The 21,190-nt window shown below is 47.1% G+C and overlaps 1 protein-coding gene across 7 annotated transcripts in view; it reads right to left on the reverse strand.

Annotated features, from left to right (window-relative positions):
- The window catches only part of WDR19 (WD repeat domain 19), a 435,717-nt gene that overhangs the window by 31,368 nt on the left and 383,159 nt on the right, over positions 1–21,190 (reverse strand). For all 7 annotated transcript variants that reach the window (XM_033947370.1, XM_033947368.1, XM_033947367.1 and 4 more), the window contains 2 exons: positions 20,968–21,118; positions 1,207–1,330 (listed from right to left, as the gene is read on the reverse strand). In XM_033947370.1, coding sequence (XP_033803261.1) covers positions 1,207–1,330; positions 20,968–21,118 — 275 coding nt within the window. The remainder of the gene's footprint in view (positions 1–1,206; positions 1,331–20,967; positions 21,119–21,190) is intronic.

Here is a 21,190-nt window from a genome sequence, read left to right on the forward strand (position 1 = left end):
AGCCAAAGAGGGCAACCTGCAATCAGATGGCTAGACACGTTAAAAGCAACCATGGGGATGATGCAGGAGGACCTTTCCGAACTAGCACAAAATTGATTTATTTTTAGATCCACAATTCATGAAGTCGCTAGGACCCGAGCACAAATCAATGGCACCTAACAATAACAAAACTTGGTACCTGTTCTGGGCTCTTCCGGGAGGACAGGCTAAAAAAAATCAACTAAATAAATAAATCGGAGTCCTCCAACTCATTTTTCATTCTCCCTTCACTCAACTCTCTAATCTCTCTCACCCTTTTTGCTTGGATGCGGGTGGAAGATGGTAACACAAGGCATTCAGGCTACATCACCCCTCTCTGCTGCTTGGGCTGGTGTCATGGTTTCAAACATGAGGGATATCAGAGTGCTGCATGGTTAACTGTGTGACATTCAGTGTCTAGAACTAGACGGAGAGGATGTGGCTTGAAGTACTGTGTTGCCTCTGCCTTCCCTAAAAGCTCTACTACGCAGAGAATGGAGAGGGCAATACAGGGCCATAACCATTGCTAATGCTGCAGCATCTGCTCTTCCACAGCAATTCCACAGTTAATGAATAATTCTGCAGGAAGAGCCCTATTTTATGGCCATGCCTAACAGCTATGGAATTGTGACAGACTAGGAGCCCTGCTCTCAGGTTACTGTAAACTAATCCTAGCTGTATGTTAACTGAAAAACACATTATCTTTGTTAATATATGAAATTAGAAGAAGCTAATGATTAAGAGCAATGTATTAAGATAGCTGAAGGAATCAAACAAACAACAGAAATCACTCCATTGAAAACAAACCACTAAGTGCCAAGAATAAGTATACTAAGCAAAAGAAAAGCCTCAGACTAACGGAGAGGTGTGCCCACACTCTTCCACCCCAAGCATCATAGGTAAAATACTTTCGCATAAACTAAGTAATGGCAGGTAGGAGCATAAAAATAGTAAAAAATAAATATTGTTGTGGAAAAACCACTATTAGCAAGGAAGCACAGCCAGGCTGATAATCGTTTCGTGGTAAACCGCCACTGCCTCAGGACCCTGAAAAAAACTCCAGGCTATCTGTCCGCAGGTCAAAACTACTGCATGCAACCACAGATAGCTGAAGGATTGACATTCCTTGTGTACATTTAATATACATATCTTCTCCAACATCCAAACAGAATATGTGAAGAAACTTACTGTTGCAATGCAGTAAGGGAGATTATTTTTACACCCAGTACACAGCAAGTCACACTCAGGGAGTTGGAATCCACAGAATGGGCAAGAAGTAGTTGCTTCTTCTAACTCAGATGTGTCTGGTCGTCTAGTAAGGAGGATCACAAAGAATAAACAAAACACAAAGTAAAATTAAATGTACTTTAATATTTCAGTATGGATTTATTGTGTGGGAAGATTAGGTACTTATCTCAATAATCTTTCTGTTAACACAGCATATGAGTCCTGACAAATGGGTTAAATCCCCCAAATCGTGAGCTGTTGCAGAAGAAATCAATACTTTTGCTTCAGCTCTGCCTCCTTCCTCAGTGGGCTGTCCTACCTCTCTTCAGGTTGTAACAAAGTATTCGATGATCACTACAATAGGGAACATTAGAAGGATGAATATGGGGAACTTCCCTGACAAATACTTCTGTTCTGCTCTAAAATAAGTATAATGAACATTGTTAATCAAAATATAGCATATAAAACAAATGGAACAACTAAGCCACCTGTCTGAGTGCAACTAGCACTAACATTTATGGAGTTTGTATACTCTCAATTGCATTTGTAACAATATGGCATTGTATTCATAATACCCGACTGGCATGCGAAGATCTCTAGTTCTGGACAGACCTACTTGTCTGACCCATTAAGCAGGTGAATAATTATACTGATAGGGCGGGGTATCAGGACTCGTATGCTGCATTAACAGAAAGATTAGGTAAATACCTAATTTTCCCTTCTTTTACACATAGCATACAAGTCCTTACAATTGGGACCTATCAAAGTAGTCCCTGGAATCTAGGGTGAGACAGATGAACCTGCCTTAACACCGAGGACCCAAAAGTGGCATCCTTTGTGCTGCTATGCCCACTCTATAAAACTATGTAAAGGTATGAAGTGTGGACTATGGAGCTACTCTGCAAATCTCCTCAGGCAGTATTGCCTGAGCGTTTGCACATGAAGAAGCTACACTTCTCGTGGAATGTGCTCTCAAAGACCTTGGTGGCTGATGATAATGCCATGCAAATCCATCTGGAAACAGATGACTTAAGACACTGGTTTCCCAGACTGGACTTACTAGTTAGGACAAAAAGATGGTTGGACAAATGAAAATCATTTGTTATTTCGAGATAATGGAGGCGTACTCTCTTCACATCCAGTACCTTCAACAGTTTGTCCTGTTTCTTCACACCTATGGACTGAAATGCTGGGAGGTGGACCTCTTGATTGATGTGAAAAGTCGAAACTACTTTTGGCAAGAAGGAAGGAACTGTGTGCAGGGAAACCTCAGTTTCTGTCATCTCAAGGAATGGCTCTCGGCCTTCAACTCAGAGACTTGCCTTATGGAAGTGATAGCCAATAGAAAGACTGTTTTCAGCAGAGATGCGTTCTGTAAAGGCTCATACGGAACTCTACTGAGACCCTGAAACACAATGTTAGTGTTCAATGATGGAAAAGGTTGTCTTACTAGAGGATGCAGTCTGAGCATCCCCTTCAAAAATCTGGCTATATCTGGAAGTACCCTTTTCCAATTTGTCTCAGAAACATGACAGGCCAGCTACCTGAACCTTGAGAGACCCAACTTCTAGACTCTTTTTGAGTCCAACCTACAGAAATGTTAGGACTACTGAAATCTGAGCCCTGTGGGGTTCAACATTGTCCTTAGCACACCACAGTAGAAATGTCTTCCAGGCCTTAGCATGTGCTGCAATCATTGTTGGCTTCTTAACTCTAAGGAGAGTATCAATAACCACCTCTGAATATTCTTTCCGGGCTACAGCTGTATGCTCAAGAGCCATGCCATAAGACTAAAGAATTTTGGATTTTCATGGGTATTGGACCCTGTGGCCAAGTAGATGTACCAGTAATTTGAAACATTTGTCTCTCTGTAAATGCACCAGATCTGCATACCAAGGCCATTGCAGCCAATTTGGAGCTACTAGAATTACCAAACCTGAGTGGAGAGCTATTCTGTGGAGAACCTGGACTATCATAGGCCACGAGGGAAATGCATACAGCTAAAGTTGCACTAAAACATCCAGTCCGGCGCTTCCAGACTTGGACCTTCAGCTGAAGAAACAGTTTGCTTTCTTGTTCACAGCCGAAGCCATCAGATTGACTGTCGGTCGCCCCAATGCTGCATAATGCATTCAAAGGCTTTCTGGGACAATGAACACTGGGTCCAAAGTCTTCTGGCTGAGACAGTCAGATTGTACATTCTCCACCCGCTAAGTGAGCTGCAGAGATAGCCAGCAGACAGATTTCTGCTCAATGGAACAATTGGGTCTCCAGTCTTAATGAACCACTCTTGGTGTCTCTCTGCTGGTTGACATACACCGCTGCTGTGGCATTGTCTGAAAACACCCTTATGACTTTGCCTTGCTGGGATCTTCACTGGATCTGTAACGCCAAACGTATGGCTCTCAGTTCTAGTCTGTTTATTGATCATTTCCTTTGAGAGAGAGACTATTGGCCTTGAATCATATGGCCATTACAATGGGCCCCCCAGCCATAAAGACTGGAATCTGTGGTCAGTATCACCCATGCTCCTCGACAGAGACTCTGACTGAAGTTACCAATGCAAACTGCACCATGCTGCTTCTGTTCAGGTCAGCTGCAACTGCTCTGTCTGCAGAGAACAGTGGGCGCATATGAGCTTTCGCCTAGGGAACCACCTGTACGGTTGCTGTAATGGAACCCAACATTTGTAGATAGTGCCACATCATATTGGAGCCACTATCTGAATTTATAGATCTCCAGTTAAAGGACCAAGTCCCACAGACTCCTTCGTATATTAAAGATACAGGGGATATGATTAGGCTTTGAGAGACATTTCAAGATGTTCCAGCCCATGCAATTGTAGTGTCATTTGACATTACGGCATTATATACCAACATATCACAAGAAGCAGTGCTCCAAGTGATTAAGCAACATATGGGTTTGTCCCTTCAACGGATAGAATTCTTAGTTAGTATAGCTCAAGTAGCTCTTAACAAGAATTATTTTCAATTTGATCAATCTTATTTTTTACAAATCAAAGGCACTTCCATGGGTGCGAAGATGGCACCAATAATAGCTTGTCTGTAAGTATTGATATTTGAACAACAATATTTATACCCCTCCGAACAATTCTCCAAGTTCCTGATGTGAAAGCGTTACATCGATGATGTTTTTGCAGTGTGGTTAGGAACAACTACTGAGTTACTTTTATTTACATCGTGGTTGAATCAGGGGGACCCTAATCTGCAGTTTACAGTCGTTTCCAACACCCAATCCTTATCTTTTTTAGATATTAATATCAGTTTGAATAATGGAAGATTTCACACTACCATCTTTAGAAAATCTACGGATCGGAACAATCGCTTGAGATATGAAAGTCATCATCCTAGACATCTAAGCAATAATATCCCTATGGGACAGTTTTTGAGATTATGTCGCTTATGTTCAACTAGGGTTGATTTTTTGAATAAAGCAGAAGAAATGAAAGATCGTTTCAGAGAACATGTCACAGTCATCAGAAAGGCGTATAAACGAGCGTTATATGCTCAAAGAGAGGTTTTGTTTTCTCCCAAAAATAAAACCAGCTAAGCTCCGTTTGTATGTGTTATACCATATTCTCAACATGCTTTTAAGATCAAACAGATTATTAATTCCCATTGGGATATTTTGCGGTATCATGATACATTTCAAGACCTTCCACGTTTTGCATTCTCTCGGGGTCGTAATTTAAAACAGTGTTTGACCAGATCTCAATTTTTGTCCAAGAGAAATTCTCCTACGGTATCTACAGGGATTCACACTCCATGTTCATCTTGCAAAGTTTGTCAATACAGCGTTCCATTGACTGATATAAATGTACCAGCATGGGTAAACAATCACAAAAATATAGCACCTACAAATTGTTGCACAAGTGGAGTTGTGTATGTTATACAATGTCCGTGCAAGCTGTTATACATAGGACACACTATTAGAAGTATCCGGGTCTGGATTGAAGAACATATGAGTAGAATCTCTACACAGGTTATGGAAGCCCCTCTTACCCAACATTGGGTGACTCAAAATCACCAGCTGTCATCGTTTCGTTTTTCCATCTTGGAAGCTTCAGTTTTACCTCGAGGTGGTAATTTAAAAGCCAGACTGTATGCTAAGGAACAGAGCTGGATTTTCAAATTGGGCACTCTGCATCTGAGAGGGCTAAATAGCAAGATTGAGTGGCGTGCTTTTTTATAAGCATCAGTCAGGCTGCCTTTTTCTATAATTTTTTGTTAATTTTTCTGTAATTTTCTAAATTATGTGTGTACGCACTTCAATATCTAAAGTGTTATCAGTTTTAAAGCTTAAAGTCCCTTGATATATTATATTTGAATACGTGACCACGTTTCTTGTAAATTTACACTGTAGACGTCATTGCGTAGTTTAGTCCACATCATTGACGTTTGCGGCTCTTTTAAATTTTCGGCGGCATCTTTAGCCGTTGTAATGCCAGAAGAAGTTGTACGAATCACTGTGTGTTAACCATGTGAGGTTTAGTCCATCATTTGGTGAGTCTCACCCGTATAGCTATGATATTTTGATATTAGTTATAAGGTTGTTTTAACCTATTTATTAATAAAGTGTTAATTCATTTAATCTTTATAGAATCACGCTCGCCCGTTATTAGACATTTGCTGTAAATCATTGTTGGTTCCCTGAAGCAGGAACGAAACGTGGCACGTCGGAACCTGCAAGCTATAAGATAAGTTTGCAGTTTTCTTTCCATTCTAGACGTACACAAGTTTAGCCCTAGTGGCATGCTATAAGTTTATATATTTGAAATCTTTTGTTCATCTGTATATACGCGATGATTGGGAGGTGAGGTTATGGTACCAGGGTTTTTTTCCCCCAGTTCCTGCCTCCATGATTCTGAGCGTAAAACTCAGTGAAAAACTATGAATCACTAATATAGTAAGTTTACAAGCAACAGAGTGATTTTTTGTATTTTGCATTCTCTTCTTCATCACTCGACTTGTGAAATATTCAAGTGTTTTGCCCCTACTTTTGTATATTGACGACATCATAGGCACTGGCAAGAGATCTGCAATTTGTCTCCAAATCTTCTGTTTGCATGGCTCTGGAAGAAAAACACAATCTTCCGCCGAATTGAACCAAATTCTCAAATACTCTAGGGATTGGAATGGTACCAAGTGGCTCTTCCAGAGGTTGAACTGAGGCTCTGCAACAGTTGGACCACTTTTGTCACTGCCTTTTCTTCCTCAGACTTGGAAGGGGCTCTCTGATCAATCAATCGTTCAAGTACAGTTACACCTGTGTTCTTGCCTTATGGAGATGTGCTGCTGCTACCACCACCACCACCATCATTATCTTGGTGAATGTGTGCGATGCTGTTGCTAGGTCAAAGGGGAGTGCAGAGAACTGGAAATGTCTCTGCAAAACATGGAACCTCAGAAACTGTGCTCTGAAAAATGGAATATGCAGCTAGGCCTCCGTTAAATCCAGGAAGGCTAAGAATTCCCTTGGAGCCACTGCCGCAATGACCAATCGAGCAGTCTCCATTCATAATTGCAGCACTCTGACGGACTTCAGGATTGGTCTCCAGTCGTCTGAGTCTTTCTTGGTACAAACTATGAAGTATCTATAATAATAAAACGCTAAGCGCACATGTGCACTCTTAACTCCGTGTTGCCTGATCTGTAGTTCCGTGGCCGGCAGAGTGCGCATGCGCGCTTACCACGCATCTCTCTGTCTCGCAGCGGGCTTGCCGGTTACAGCCAGACAAAGTTCATTTTTTTGTTCAAAGCCCACGCCGTGGCTCCTCTATCGAACCTCACCAGAGTCGGAGAAGACTTCTGACTCTGGTGGGGATCGAGAGAGAAGACGCAGCGTCGGCTTTGAACTAAAAAATGAACTTTGTCTGGCCGGAGCCGGCAAGCCCATTGCGAGACAGAGAGAAGGCATCTGAATATTAACAGCGACTCGGCAACGAGGGATGAGAAGAAACCTAAAGTAAGCCGAAGTTATACAGAGTAGTGAAGACACAGGGGGATTGCAAAGAACTGCAAAGGGACATAATCAAGCTCGAGAAATGGGCATCGACATGGCAAATGAGGTTCAAAGTGATGCATGTCGGGAACAAAAATCTCATGCACAAATACAGGATGTCCGGAGCGGTACTTGGAGAGACCTCCCAGGAAAGGGACTTGGGAGTTCTGATTGACAAGTCCATGAAGCCATCTGCACAATGTGCTACGGTGGCAAAAAGAGTGAACAGAATGCTAGGTATGATCAAGAAGGGGATCACGAACAGATCAGAGAAGGTTATCATGCCGCTGTACCGGGCCATGGTGTGCCCTTACCTGCATCCAGCACTGGTCGTCGTACATGAAGAAGGATATGGTACTACTCGAAAGGGTCCAGAGAAGGGCGACTAAAATGGTTAAGGGGCTGGAGCAGTTTCCATACAGGGAGAGATTAGAGAAACTGGGTCTCTTCTCCCTTGAAAAGAGGAGACTGCGAGGGGACATGATCGAAACATTCAAAATACTGAAAGGAATAGACTTAGTAGAGAAAGACAGACTTTTCACCCTCTCCAAGGTAGGGAGAATGAGAGGACACTCTCTAAAGTTGAAAGGGAATAGATTCCGTACAAACATAAGGAAATTCTTCTTCACCCAGAGAGTGGTAGAAAACTGGAACGCTCTTCAAGAGTCTGTAATAGGGTAAAACACCCTTCAGGGTTTCAAGACAAAGTTGGACAAGTTCATGCTAAATTGGTGACACTGGACTCATTTGGAGCACTGGTCTTGACCTTGGGGCCACCGCGTGAGCGGACTGCTGGGCAGGATAGACCACTGGTCTGACCCAGCAGCAGCAATTCTTATGTTCTTAGTCCTCCTTTAGCACTCCCTTTATTCCATGGTCATCCAACGGTCCCACCGCTTCCTTCGCGGGTCGTTCCCCTTAATATATCGAAAGAACGGCTTGAAGTTGTTCTCCTCCTTGGCTATTTTTGACTCGTAGTCTCTTTTGGCCCCTTTTACCGCCTTATGGCACCTGCGTTAATGTTGTTTGTGCTTGTTCCAGTTTTCGTCCGTTTTTGACCTTTTCCATTCCTTAAACAAAGTTTTCTTGTCTCTGATTGCTTCCTTCACCTCTACAGTGAGCCATGCTAGTTCTTTTTCCTCTTAGAACTCTTGTTGATATGCGGAATATATAGATTTTGTGCCTCAGTGACTGTGTCCTTAAAAAGGGACCAAGCTTGCTGTAACGTTTTTACAGTGCTTATCCTCTTCTTAATCTTCTTCCCTACCATGAGTCTTATCCCTTCGTAATTCCCTTTTCAGAAGTTTAGTACCGTGGCTGTCATTTTGGACTGATGTTTCTCCCCTGCGTCCAGATCGAAGTGGATCATATTATGATCGCTGTTTCCCAGCGTCCCTTCTACTTCTACATCTTGTGCCGGTCCTCGCAGGCCATTTAGAATTAAGCCCAGAATTGCATTTCCTCTAGTATTTTTCTTGACAAGTTGTTCCAGGAAGCAATCGCCTTCAGCATCCAAGAACTTGGTCTCCCTAACGCAGCCGGAGGCGCCTAGGTTCCAGTCTATTCCTGGATAGTTGAACTCACCCATGATAACTGCGTTGCCTCCCTTGCAGTTGTGTTTAATCTCTTCCGTCATTTCTCCGTCAATTTCTTCAGACTGCCCTGGGGGTCAGTAGTAGATGCCGATCTTCGTTTCCAGGCCATTTGTTCCCAGAATTTTGACCCATAGAGACTCTAACTTATCCGTCAGTTGTGGTGTGTTCTCTCCAGTAGATTCAATTCCCTCTTTGACGTATATGACAATGCCCCCACCTTTTTGAACTCTGTCTCTGTGGTATAGTTTGTATCCTGGCTTAAAGAGGTGGTGCACTGATGGTCCTCTCCTTGATCAAGGGCCACCACTGTCTCCTGACAAGCAGACTCTGCTTGAGACCCTGAATCTTCTAAAAGCAAAGATTCACTCTGGGGCAGTAAAAACACTGACTCCAACTTCCCAGTCTCCCCAGTCCTCCTCTGACTGATTTTCTGGTTCTAAATCAGAAATCTTCTCTGTGTGAAGTAGAGAATGACACGGTGACGGTTTACCCGCGGCCACCGCGTTTAAGCCGCGGGTCACCGCCGAAAACGGGGAAGAAAACTAGCAGTCGCTGCGGTGACGGGGACAAGGCCATTCACCGACCGCGGAAACGGTGAACAGGTTTGTCCCCGCGGGCCAATGTACTCCCTTCTAGGAACCGCTATTTCACCGTGCTCCTCATTTGTCATTTCAACCCTTCCTGCCAATCGCAGCAGAAGGGTACCCAACCCCTCCTGCCGGTCCTCCCAATGGCCTCCCCTAAGATCGCCGGCAGGAGGGTACCCAACCCCTCCTGCTGGACCCCCCCCAACGAACCCTCCCACCCCGGAACCCCCTTAGTCTTACTTTTCAAGTTGGACCGGACAGCTCCTCGCTCGTCTGGCCAGCAGGCCTGCCTCCGTCCAAATGAGGCGGGCCCGCCCCTCCCCTCCCCTCCCCTGCCTCCCAATGGCCTCCCCTAAGATCGCCGGCAGGAGGGTACCCAACCCCTCCTGCTGGACCCCCCCTCAACGAACCCTCCCACCCGGAACCCCCTTCGTCTTACTTTTCAAGTTGGACCGGACAGCTCCTCGCTCGTCTGGCCAGCAGGCCTGCCTCCGTCCAAATGAGGCGGGCCCGCCCCTCCCCTCCCCTGCCTAACCCACAGGATCCTAGGGCCTGATTGGCCCAAGCACCTAAGGCCCCTCCTATAGCGGGAGTGGCTTTAGGTGCCTAGACCAATCAGGCCCTAGGATCCTGTGGGTTGGGCAGGGTAGGGGCGGGCCCGCCTCATTTGGACGGAGGCAGGCCTGCTGGCCAGACGAGCGAGGAGCTGTCCGGTCCAACTTGAAAAGTAAGACTAAGGGGGTTCCGGGGTGGGAGGGTTCGTTGGGGGGGGGGTCCAGCAGGAGGGGTTGGGTACCCTCCTGCCGGCGATCTTAGGGGAGGCCATTGGGAGGCAGGGGAGGGGAGGGGAGGGGCAGCAGGGGAGGGGAGGGGAGGGGCGGGCCCGCCTCATTTGGACGGAGGCAGGCCTGCTGGCCAGACGAGCGAGGAGCTGTCCGGTCCAACTTGAAAAGTAAGACTAAGAGGGTTCCGGGGTGGGAGGGTTCGTTGGGGGGGGGTCCAGCAGGAGGGGTTGGGTACCCTCCTGCCGGCGATCTTAGGGGAGGCCATTGGGAGGACCGGCAGGAGGGGTTGGGTACCCTTCTGCTGCGATTGTCGGGAGGGCCGTTGGGGGGGTCTACAGGAGGGGTTGGGTGCCCTCCTGCCGTGATCGCTGGGGGGAGGGGAGACTTGCAGCCGTAGCCGCGGTCACTATGCTAATCACGGCAGCATTTAAAGTACATGTCGTGTTTGTTTTTGCATTGCTAGCCCCAGGGGTGGTGGAAGATTAGTGATTGAAAAACTGTATGAAAAATAACTATTTTAAATTTAGTGATCAAAATGTGTCAGTTTTGAGAATTTTTATTAATTAATTTTTTCTCTGCGTGTTTTGTTTTTGTATAGTTATTAACTAATATTTAACTAAGTTTTAAAGTTTTAAAGAATGTTTCCTTTATACGTAAATAAAGAAAAGTGAATGGGATTGCAGTGGCGGTGACGGGGCGGTGAATGGGGTGGCAGTGGCGGTGACGGGGCGGTGAAGAGGATGGTGAGACGGGGACGGGGCGGTGACGGGGTTGGTGAGACGGGGACGGGGCGGTGACGGGGATGGTGAGACGGGGACGGGGCGGTGACGGGGACCAATTTTTTCACCGTGTCATTCTCTAGTGTGAAGTGCGCTATGAGAGGCTAAACCCTCTTGCACTGACACAGATGCACCTTTTGTGGCTGCAGACATATCTTGACAATTTAAAAAAAGCTGTCCACATAAGACTGACAAAATCAGGGGTAAAACCTTGAGTAGGAAGCTCAGAGGACTCCTTCAGAGAATTACCTTGTTGTCTCTTGAGCTCTCTGGTGTCCACACATTTGTATTTCACCAAATCGCTCTCTGAGGGCTCTGGGAAGAATTTCCTTTCTAGCAAACAAGCCCCTAGCGACTCCCCAGCCATAGAGGTACTAGAAGAGGCTAAGGCCAGGGCCCATGCCCCTCCTCATGTGTGCCATGGCACATGGCACGTGGACGACCAGCACAAACCTAGCATGATACAGGTGTAAAAAGATTTGAGGAGTCCATAATAATCGATTTTAAACAAAATCGAGGTGTTTTGATAATCTTCTTTCTGTTAGTCCCTGTAGCATTCCATATGTTAGGAGGGGCATAATCAAAAATGTGCCCGAGTCTGAGGTTGGATGTTTTCTGCAAAATGTCCAGAACACCAGCAGAAAAAATATCCATTTTCAAAGCTATCAAACGTCTATCTTTCATTTTGAAAATGAGCAAGGTATAAGTTTTGGTCCTTAGGACGTCTACATTTTTTGCCCATTTTCAAAATAAAAATGTCCACGTGATAAACGTACAAAAGCAAGTTTTGTAAATGTATCCACCAACTACCTTGTCTAATAGCAGCAGAAGGAATCCCCATCAGATGAGCCAGTTTCAGGGGATTCCTGGCAGCTCAGCTGATGGGAATTCTTCCTGCCAGGATCAGCTGAGCTGTGGAGCTCTATACCCCTCCCCGACATCCCCCTTTACATCCCGACATCCCCTTGGTTTCCGGTACCTCCCCTGACATCTCGGGCCCCCTCCCCCCCCCCTGCACCTTTTGGAAGACATAAGAGATAATTGTTTGGATTCTTTATCAAAGCTAGTAGCCTGATATGAAAGAATGCATTCATGGAATCTTTTGAACTTACAACCCTTCACTGATGGATAAACAAAAAAAGTATGAGCTTTACAAGAATGGTTTTGAGTAGCAAAAGATAATGAATTGATCAAATAAGATGGAGCTTGACCCATGTTTTTTTGATTCTAATATCCTCTTTCACTTCACCTTTTAACCATGACAGCTATTTCCACCTTTGTTAATACATGAAATACATCTGGTCTGGCCTTCCACAATGGTATTTTTAAACAACATCCATGCCTGGTTTACAGTCCTAACCTTTGCAACTGATCCTTTTAGCTTCTTTTTAACCATTTTTCTCATTCTATCATAGTTGTCCTTTCAAAAATTAAATGCCTCTACAGTAGATTTCTTTTGCGACATCACTCCATGTATCAGCTCAAATTTGATCACGTTATGATCACTGTTTCCCAGCAGAGTTAACTCCTGTACTATGCCTTACATTCCACTAAGAACCAAATCTAAAATAGTTCCTTCTCTTGTTGGTTCCTGAACCAGTTGCTCCAAGAAGGAGAAATTAGGTTCTTACCTGCTAATTTACTTTCTTTTAGCTTCTCCAGACCAGTAGAGGTTAATCTTTACGAATGGGTATATATCCAATCATGACCAGCAGGTGGAGACTGAAAACAAAACTGTGGGACAGTATATAATATACTCCCTTCTCTATTTACATCAGTCTGCCGAATAGCCAAGCAGAACTAAGAACTGGAAAACAGAAAGAAAACAATACTCCCAAAAGGAGTAACAAATAACATACCCAAATGCTGTTGGAAAATGCAGAGGAGAAATACCAGAAGGAAAATGTCACCACAGCTCGCCAGCTAAGCCAGCCGAGCCACAGCCGCTGTTCTTTAATTCTCCCCAGCCCTAGAAAAATACTAGAACCCGCAGCAAAAAACAAAAACTGCCCGCGAAACAGCCCCAACAACAACAACAGACAGGGTGGGGACCTCTACTGGTCTGGAGAAGCTAAAAGAAAGTAAATTAGCAGGTAAGAATCTAATTTCTCCTTCTTTAGCACTCTCAAGACCAGTAGAGGTTAATCTTTACGAATGGGACGTACCAAAGCAGTCCCTCACACGGGCGGGACCCCCGAAGGGCTGACACCAGAACACACACACCGAACACCGCGTCCTGACGTGCCAGAACATCTACCCGAAAGAGTCTGACAAAGGAATACAAGGAAGACCAAACCGCAGCCTTACAAATGTCCACTGGAGGCACGAGCAACGACTCAGCCCAAAAGCCGCCTGACCCCGAGTAGAATGAGCTTTGAGAAACTCCGGAACGGGCTGCTGCCCCAGAAGAGAAGTGGAAGCAATAATCTCCTTGATCTAGCATGCAATAGTAGCCCTAGAAGCGCCAGCCCCCCTAAGAGGACCAGTCAGAAGGACAAAGAGATGATTTTATTTCCTGATCTCCTAGGTCCGTTGCACATAAGAGCGAAGGACCCGACCAACATCCAACTTGCTCAGCTGTCTTTGCTCAGAAGAGCCCTCCCAACTACCCAAGACCGGGAGGACCACAGATTGATTGACATGAAAAGGAAAAACTACTTTCGGCAGAAAAGGAAGGAACAGGCCTCAAGACAACCTGCTCCCTAGAAAACTCCAAGAAGGGAGCCCTACAAGAGAAAACCTGTAGCTCAGAAACATGCCTAGCGGAAGAAATGTCCATCAAAAAGACCATCTTCAGAGTAAGGTCCTTCAAAGAGCAGCCACCCAACGGTTTGAAGGGCGGGTGCATCAGAATAGAGAGAACCAGACTGAGATTCCAAGAGGGAATAGAGGACCGCACGGGAGGCCTGAGCACCTTGGCCGCCCGCAAAAAGCGAATCACATCAGGAATGGCTGTCAAACGCTGACCCGTCACAAACCCCCGAAAGGCTGACAAGGCCACAAGCTGAACCCGGAGAGAAGCCGAAGCCAGGCCTCTATCCAGGCCATCTTGCTAGAACTCTAGGATGTTAGGCACAGAAACATGAAGAGAGACCACTCCTCGCACCTGGCACCACCCCTCAAAGAACTGCCAAATCCACACAGAAGCCTGAGAGGTAGAAAGCCTCCAGGACCCCAAGAGTGTAGAAATCATCCTATCTGAATACCCCTTCTTACCAAGGCGACCCCTTTCAAAAGCCAAGCCGTAAGACAGAAGGGAGACGGGTCGAACATGGAAATGGGACCCTGCGTCAGAAGGTCGTCCAAGGGAGGCAGAGGAAGAGGATCCGCCACCAGAGTGTCACCAGATCTGCGTATCACGGATGTCGAGGCCAATCTGGAGCCACCAGAACCACCAGACCCGGATGGCGAACAATGCGGAGAAGAACTCTGCCCACTAATGGCCACGGAGGGAACATGCACAACAGCCCCTCTGTTGGCCATGGTTGAACCAGAGCATCCAGACCCTCGGCCAGTCCATCCCTGCGACGACTGAAGAAGCGGAACACCTCGGCATTGCCACTCGTGGCCGTCAGGTCCATCAGGGACTGACCCCAAGCCTGCATTATCAACTGAAAAGCCACAGGGCTGAGACACCACTCTCTGTGATCTAAGATGTGACTGAGGAAGTTCGCCTGAACATTCTCCACCCCGGCCATGTGAGAGGTCGAGAGGTCCAGAAGGCGTGACTCCGCCCCAAAGCATGAGCCGAGCCGCCTCCTCCGCCACCTGAGCGCTCTTGGTGCCTCAACGATTGACATAAGCCACCGCTGTGGCATTGTCAGACCGGACTCTGACCGACTTGCCCATCAAGAGGGAGCGGAAGGCTAACAGCGCCAGAGGGACGGCTCTGGTCTCCAACATGTTGATCGACCAGGACATAAGAAATGAACATAAGAAATGCCTCTGCTGGGTCAGACCCGAGGTCCATCGTGCCCAGCAGAGGCATTTCTTATGTTCATTTCTTATGTCCTGGTCGATCAACATGTTGGAGACCAGAGCCGTCCCTCTGGCGCTGTTAGCCTTCCGCTTCCTCTTGATGGGCAAGTCGGTCAGAGTCCGGTCTGACAATGCCACAGCGGTGGCTTATGTCAATCGTTGAGGCACCAAGAACGCTCAGGTGGCGGAGGAGGCGGCTCGGCTCCTCCATGGACCAGGTGCCCTGAGCTGAGTGACCTAGACACTGAGCCCCCCCAACCGAGGAGACTGGCATCCGTGAGAAGCACCGTCCACTGCGATAGATCCAGACTCATCTTCTGGACCAGATGAGCGATCTGGAGCCACCAAAGAAGATTGCAGCGCGCCAAGCCTCGCAGAGGGACAGGGACCTCCAAACTGAGCCTCTGGGGTGACCATCTACGGAGCAGAGCATACTGAAGAGACACATGTGGGCCCGCGCCCACCTCACAACATCCAGGAACGCTGCCATCGACCCCAAGACTTGGAGGAAATCCTGCGCCCGAGGACACCGGGACGCCAAAAGAAGGCGAATCTGAGATTGCAATTTGCTTACCCGGGCCTCTGGAAGGAAGACCTTCCCCAAGGAGGTGTCGAACAGAACCCCAAGGTACTCCAGATGCTGAGCGGGGACCAACTGACTCTTGGAAAGGTTGACCACCCAGCCCAGTGACCGGAGAAACTCAACCACCCGAGCCGTAACTCGGGCGCTCTCCTGCAACGACTTCGCCCGAAACAACCAGTCATCCCAGAAGGGGTGCACCAGAATGCCCTCTGACTGCAATGCCGCCGTGATGACCACCATCAACTTGGCGAACGTCCGGGGAGTCGTGGCCAGGCCCAAGGGAAGCACACAGAACTGATAGTGCAGACCCAATATTGCAAAGCAAAGAAAGAGCTGAGGAGAGGCCCGAATGGAAACAGGCACGTAGGCCTCCGCCAGAGCGAGAGAAGTCAGGAACTCCCCCGGCTGAACCGCCAGAAGGACAGACTGCAGTGTGTCCATGCGAATAAAAGGGAATTCTGAGAGTCCTGTTGACCTCAGTTTAAACCAAGGATGGGCCGAAAGGTCCCCTCCCGTTAGGGCCCCATAAAGGAAATGGCGTACCAGCCGATACCGCACTCCTGAGGGGACACTGGACAACTGCTTTGAGATCTAGCAAGCGCTGAAGGGTCTGGCGAAAGGCTAGCGTCTCCCATGCCACCTGACATGGAGAGGCTAGATATGATCCGGCAGAGAGCGGGCAAAATTCAAGTACATAACCGTCCCGCACCACCACCAGGACCCACTGATCGGACGTGATCTTGGCCCACTTGGGAAACAAGTTGCGAAGCCGGGCACCCACGGGAACCAAAGGGGGCGGCGGCAAAGAGACATCGCGCAGGACGGGCAGCAGGGGAACCGGGGGGGAACTCCCAGCCCCCCGACGGGCCCCCTGAAAAGACTGCATGCGCTAAGCCAACCGACCCCGGGGAAAAACCAGAAGCCTGGAAAGAAGCAGTCCCATGCCCCAGGCGAAACTTGCGAAATTCCCGCAGACGCCCCCGGGCAATGCCAACCCGAGATGCCGGGCGGCCACGGTCCTCAGGCAGACGGGGCACCTCAGAGTCCGTCAGAGTCTGAACCACCGGATCTAAGTCCTCTCTAAACAAAAAACAACCCCCGAAAGGGAAATTTTGGGAAGTTCAGTTTTGGACGCGGCAACCGCCAACCAAGCGCGAAGCCACAAGGTACAGCGTGCGGCCACCAAAAGTCCCAGACTTAGCAGCACCAAGTCACAAAGAACAACCGAGAGGAACGAGGCAGTCATCTCAAACTTCACCACCTCCTGATCCACTAAGGACCAGTCATCAGACTCACGATCCAGGACATGCTCAGACCACCGAAACACGGTGCGAGCCACCAGCCCCACACAAATAGCCGCCTGGACCCCCAAGGCAGAGACATCAAAATTATACTTAAGAAGTGTCTCTAACGTACGCTCCTCAGAGACCCTAAGAGCAGAACCGTCCATAACAGGCACGGTATGCCGCTTAGGAAGTGCCGAGACCACCGCGTCCCCCATTGGCGAAATTAAGGTAGCCCTATCCCCCTCCGGGATGGGATACCCATGAGCCAAGGCACACACCAAACGAAATGGCGCCCGTAGGCCACTGCGCCAACACAAAATCCCAAAAATCCTGACGCACAGGAAAAGAGCGGGAAACAGGACAGACCCCCTGAAGCAGAGGGGCCCCCATACGCGGGGTCTCCGGTGGCGCAACTTCAAAAATGCAGCACCAAGGAGACCTGCTACATCAGGTCTAAAAGCTCATCCCTCTGAATAAAAAGCGCACCACGGACGCATCTGCTCTGGAAGACGGGAAACCCGCCGTCCCGCTGCCAGCGGGCGTCCCCTCTAGAGGATCCTGGAAGCCCGCCAAAGCAGCCAGGTCCTCAACCATGCCAACACGCTCCTCCGACCACCAATTCACAATCCAAGCCCCCCCGCGGGCGCTTGGATGAGGGAGGAGGAAGAGGGGATGCCAAACGAAAAGAGGGAGGCAAAACCATAGGGGGCGCGGAGGGAAACCACCCCCGAAACCCCCCAGGTGCACGTGGGACCCCCAATTGTCTGCACAAAGAAAGAAATTAAATTGGGGACAAAAAACCCCTGGGGGTCCCCAGGGACTCCCTGCCCCAGCAGGGGTCCCTGCTGAAACCTGCCCCTATGTTTACAATACAGGGGGAAGGTCACCTGAGGTTGCAGACAAAATGGAGGGGCCAGACAGAGAAAATGGCGAAGTTCCCGCCAAAAATGTTCCCTCCATGGCCTGTAGCGGCTGAGAAGGCTGAACAGTCCCAGCCGCTAAAACAGGCAAGTCGGCATCAGCTGTCAAAAAATCAGCTGAGAGGGAATCCTTCGGGGAATACCTCCATGGGCAGTTGGGGAAGACCGGGCTTCCCCACTGCTCCCAGCCGATTCGTGAGGCACCATCGACGAGGAGCTCTGGGCGCCTGCAGCCGCTGCCGACGGAGCTCCACCACCTCACCGGGCCAAACTACCGATTTCAGTCCGGCCGCGAGTGCCTCGCGGCTGAACCTAATTGTGTCCCACTCCCCCGGAGAAGGGCACAATTGCTCCATACGCGACCTAGCTAGAAACAAAGTGCCGGTTAGAAGAAAAAATACAGTAAAAAACATTAAACTGACAGGGAAGCAACCCTGCAGACCGGCACTACCTCAGGATTTTTTTTTATTTTTTTTTTACAGAACAGACTCCACAGGCTCTCGAAGCAATATGCCTTGCTTGATTTAGGGGGCAAGGCTTACTGCTGAGGCTCCTCTAAAAAATGTGGGGAGGTGGAGGAAGTGGGGGGAGGGACCCCGCTCGAGACCCGCCGGGTTTGACACCCCCGAGGTCGGACGGACCCCCAAACAGGGCCCGCCCAAGCTCTGTCCGGCCAAAAACAGGGACTAGAAACCCCCTAAACAAATTCCAACAGCCCTACCAAGGGAGATGGGTACAGATCACATCAACACCTGCTGGAGACTGAAAGAAGACTGATGTAAATAGAGAAGGGAGTACATTATATACTGTCCCACAGTTTTGTTTTCAGTCTCCACCTGCTGGTCATGATTGGATATATACCCATTCGTAAAGATTAACCTCTACTGGTCTGGAGAGTGCTAAAGAAGCAGTCATTTATGATGTCTAGGAATTTTACCTCCCTAGCACTCCCTGATGTAACATTTAACCAGTCAATGTTGGGAGTAGAAACATAGAAACATGATGGCACATAAAGTCCAAATAGTCCATCTAATCTGCCTATCCACAGTAACCATTATCTCTTTCTCTCTCCGAAGAGATCTCATGTGCCTATCCCAGGCCCTTTTGAATTCAGACACAGTCCCTGTCTCCACCAGCTCTTCTGGGAGACTGTTCCATCCATCTACCACCCTTTCTGCAAAAAAGTATTTCCTTAGATTACTTTGGAGCTTATCACCTCCTAACTTCATCCTATGCCCTCTCATTGCAATTTTCTTTCAAATGAAAGACACTCGACTCATACGCATTTCCATTACATAGGTATTTAAACGTCTCTTATCATATCTCCCCTTTCCTGCCTTTCCACCAAAATATACATATTCAGATTTTTAAGTTTGTCCCCATACGCCTTATGATGAAGACCACATACCATTTTAGTAGTCCTCCTCTGGACCGACTCCATCCTTTTTATATCTTTTTGAAGGTGCGGCCTCCAGGGTAATTGAAATCAACTCGCAAAACAATTCTTACTCATATGCAGAACATGAATCTCTTTACTAGCACGGGAACAACATATTCCTATTCACAATCATTACAAAAAGAACTTTTGTCCTAACCCAAACCTAACAGTATAAAAATTGGGAGAAAAAAGGCCTCAGATGGGCTTCAAAGGCCAAAAAAAACTCCCAACAATTCTTTGTAAAGGGCTTGTTTCATACATACTTATTATATCAAAATTAAGGATTCAAATTGGTGAAAACAGCTCCCTGCAGAAAAATCTTCCTTAAAAGCTATACAGCAGCAGATATACAATTAAATGTCACTTAGCTTTTGTTGATATCTAAACGTGCTCCATTAAACATCCAAAGGCTCTTCCCCACGGCGTTTCTTTCAGCCGCACTTCCTCCAGTTTAAATATAGAGCTCTAACAGGGTCATCCCTGTTTCGCCGATATGGCTTTTTGAGGAATCGTCCACAAAAAAAAAATCAAAACCAGCTTAAACAACAAGCTCCAAAGCCTTACTGAGCTTTGGAGCTTGTTTAAGCTGGTTTTAATTTTCTTTTTGCAGAAGATTCCTCAAGAAGCTGTGTTGGCGAAACGGAGATGGGGCAGGAACAGGAAAATAATTCTCTGAGAAAGGATGGGAAAATGAGTTTCCAAGTTTATTTACAGTTTGATATACCGACCATCAAACAAATATATGGACGGTTTACAATTGCTAAAATTGGAGATAAAAAAAAAAGTAAAATGGGGCTATATAATGACAAGACCAGGACAAAGATATGGACAAAACTAATACAAAATTTGTCATTCTCTAGCTTGCATCATACATTCATGGATTTCCTTTGGAGTTTTCTTCTGCAGGAATAGGAACTTCATGATAGCTCGGAATTCCACACTTGAAAATTCCACTTTATCATTGATTTTTGTTTTTTTGACTCCTGCAATATGCAGTCTCACTGGCAACCTGTCCAGCTTCCACAGCTCCACAACTGGGAGATTTACTTTTAGCATTAGTTTTTGTCACCCACTACTTTGGGCTGCACATTTCACAAGCTCAGCATCTTTCGTCATCCAAGACACAATGCACAGCAATTTCTTCTGGTAAGAACAGAAGTGATTTACACCTGATGCTCCTCAGAAGTGCACATCTCTCATATATTACTCTTCTGCACTCTTAACACCTGTAAACAGAATTTGGACTGCATTTCTCTTCATTAATCATCTAGCTACAATAAACCAAACGCAACATGGTGCAGTATTCTTTAGACCTGCATACCACTTACTGCAAAATCAGCTCCTCAATATCTTCAGAAAAAAGGATGTTTATAACCTGGATGATGTCTGGATCGGTATAAGGACATCACAAATAAACAGGGCCAGCCCAATAGTATCTGATGCCTTAGACAAACCTTCAACCATGGGCTCCCCTTAACCTGGCATCTCTTTTACCTCCCCCATGTCAAGCATCTTCTCCTTCTTTTCTCCTCCCTCCCTATTCCAGCACTTCCCTGTAGGTGCATGCTGGAATTCTGCTATCTACTCTGATGCTAACTTTATATCAGAGGGGGCTGTACATAGCAGGCCTTTGGATGCATCCATATGTGTTGGGCTTGGCATTGAGTGGCAGGAGAAACAGATTACAAATCTTGAAACTTGGCACTTTAGTGCCCCCTTTTCTCCCTCCCAGAATCAGTTTTTTACTCACCTCACCATTGCTTCTATCTTTTTCTTGTATTTTGTATCAATTTTATTACGATACTCTGGTCTCATTAACATAGCAGCAAAACTGAAGGCTGAGTTCTTCAGTCCAGCCCTGTGGCACTCTATTACTGTAGAAGTGAGAATTGGGACAATATCTGCAATAGAAGGACAATGACAAACATTTCCATAGTTAATAAAATTTTCATAACCATAAGAGTCACTCGTAA

Source organism: Geotrypetes seraphini, chromosome 1 (genome assembly GCF_902459505.1).
Source record: "Geotrypetes seraphini chromosome 1, aGeoSer1.1, whole genome shotgun sequence".
Taxonomy (NCBI): domain Eukaryota; kingdom Metazoa; phylum Chordata; class Amphibia; order Gymnophiona; family Dermophiidae; genus Geotrypetes; species Geotrypetes seraphini.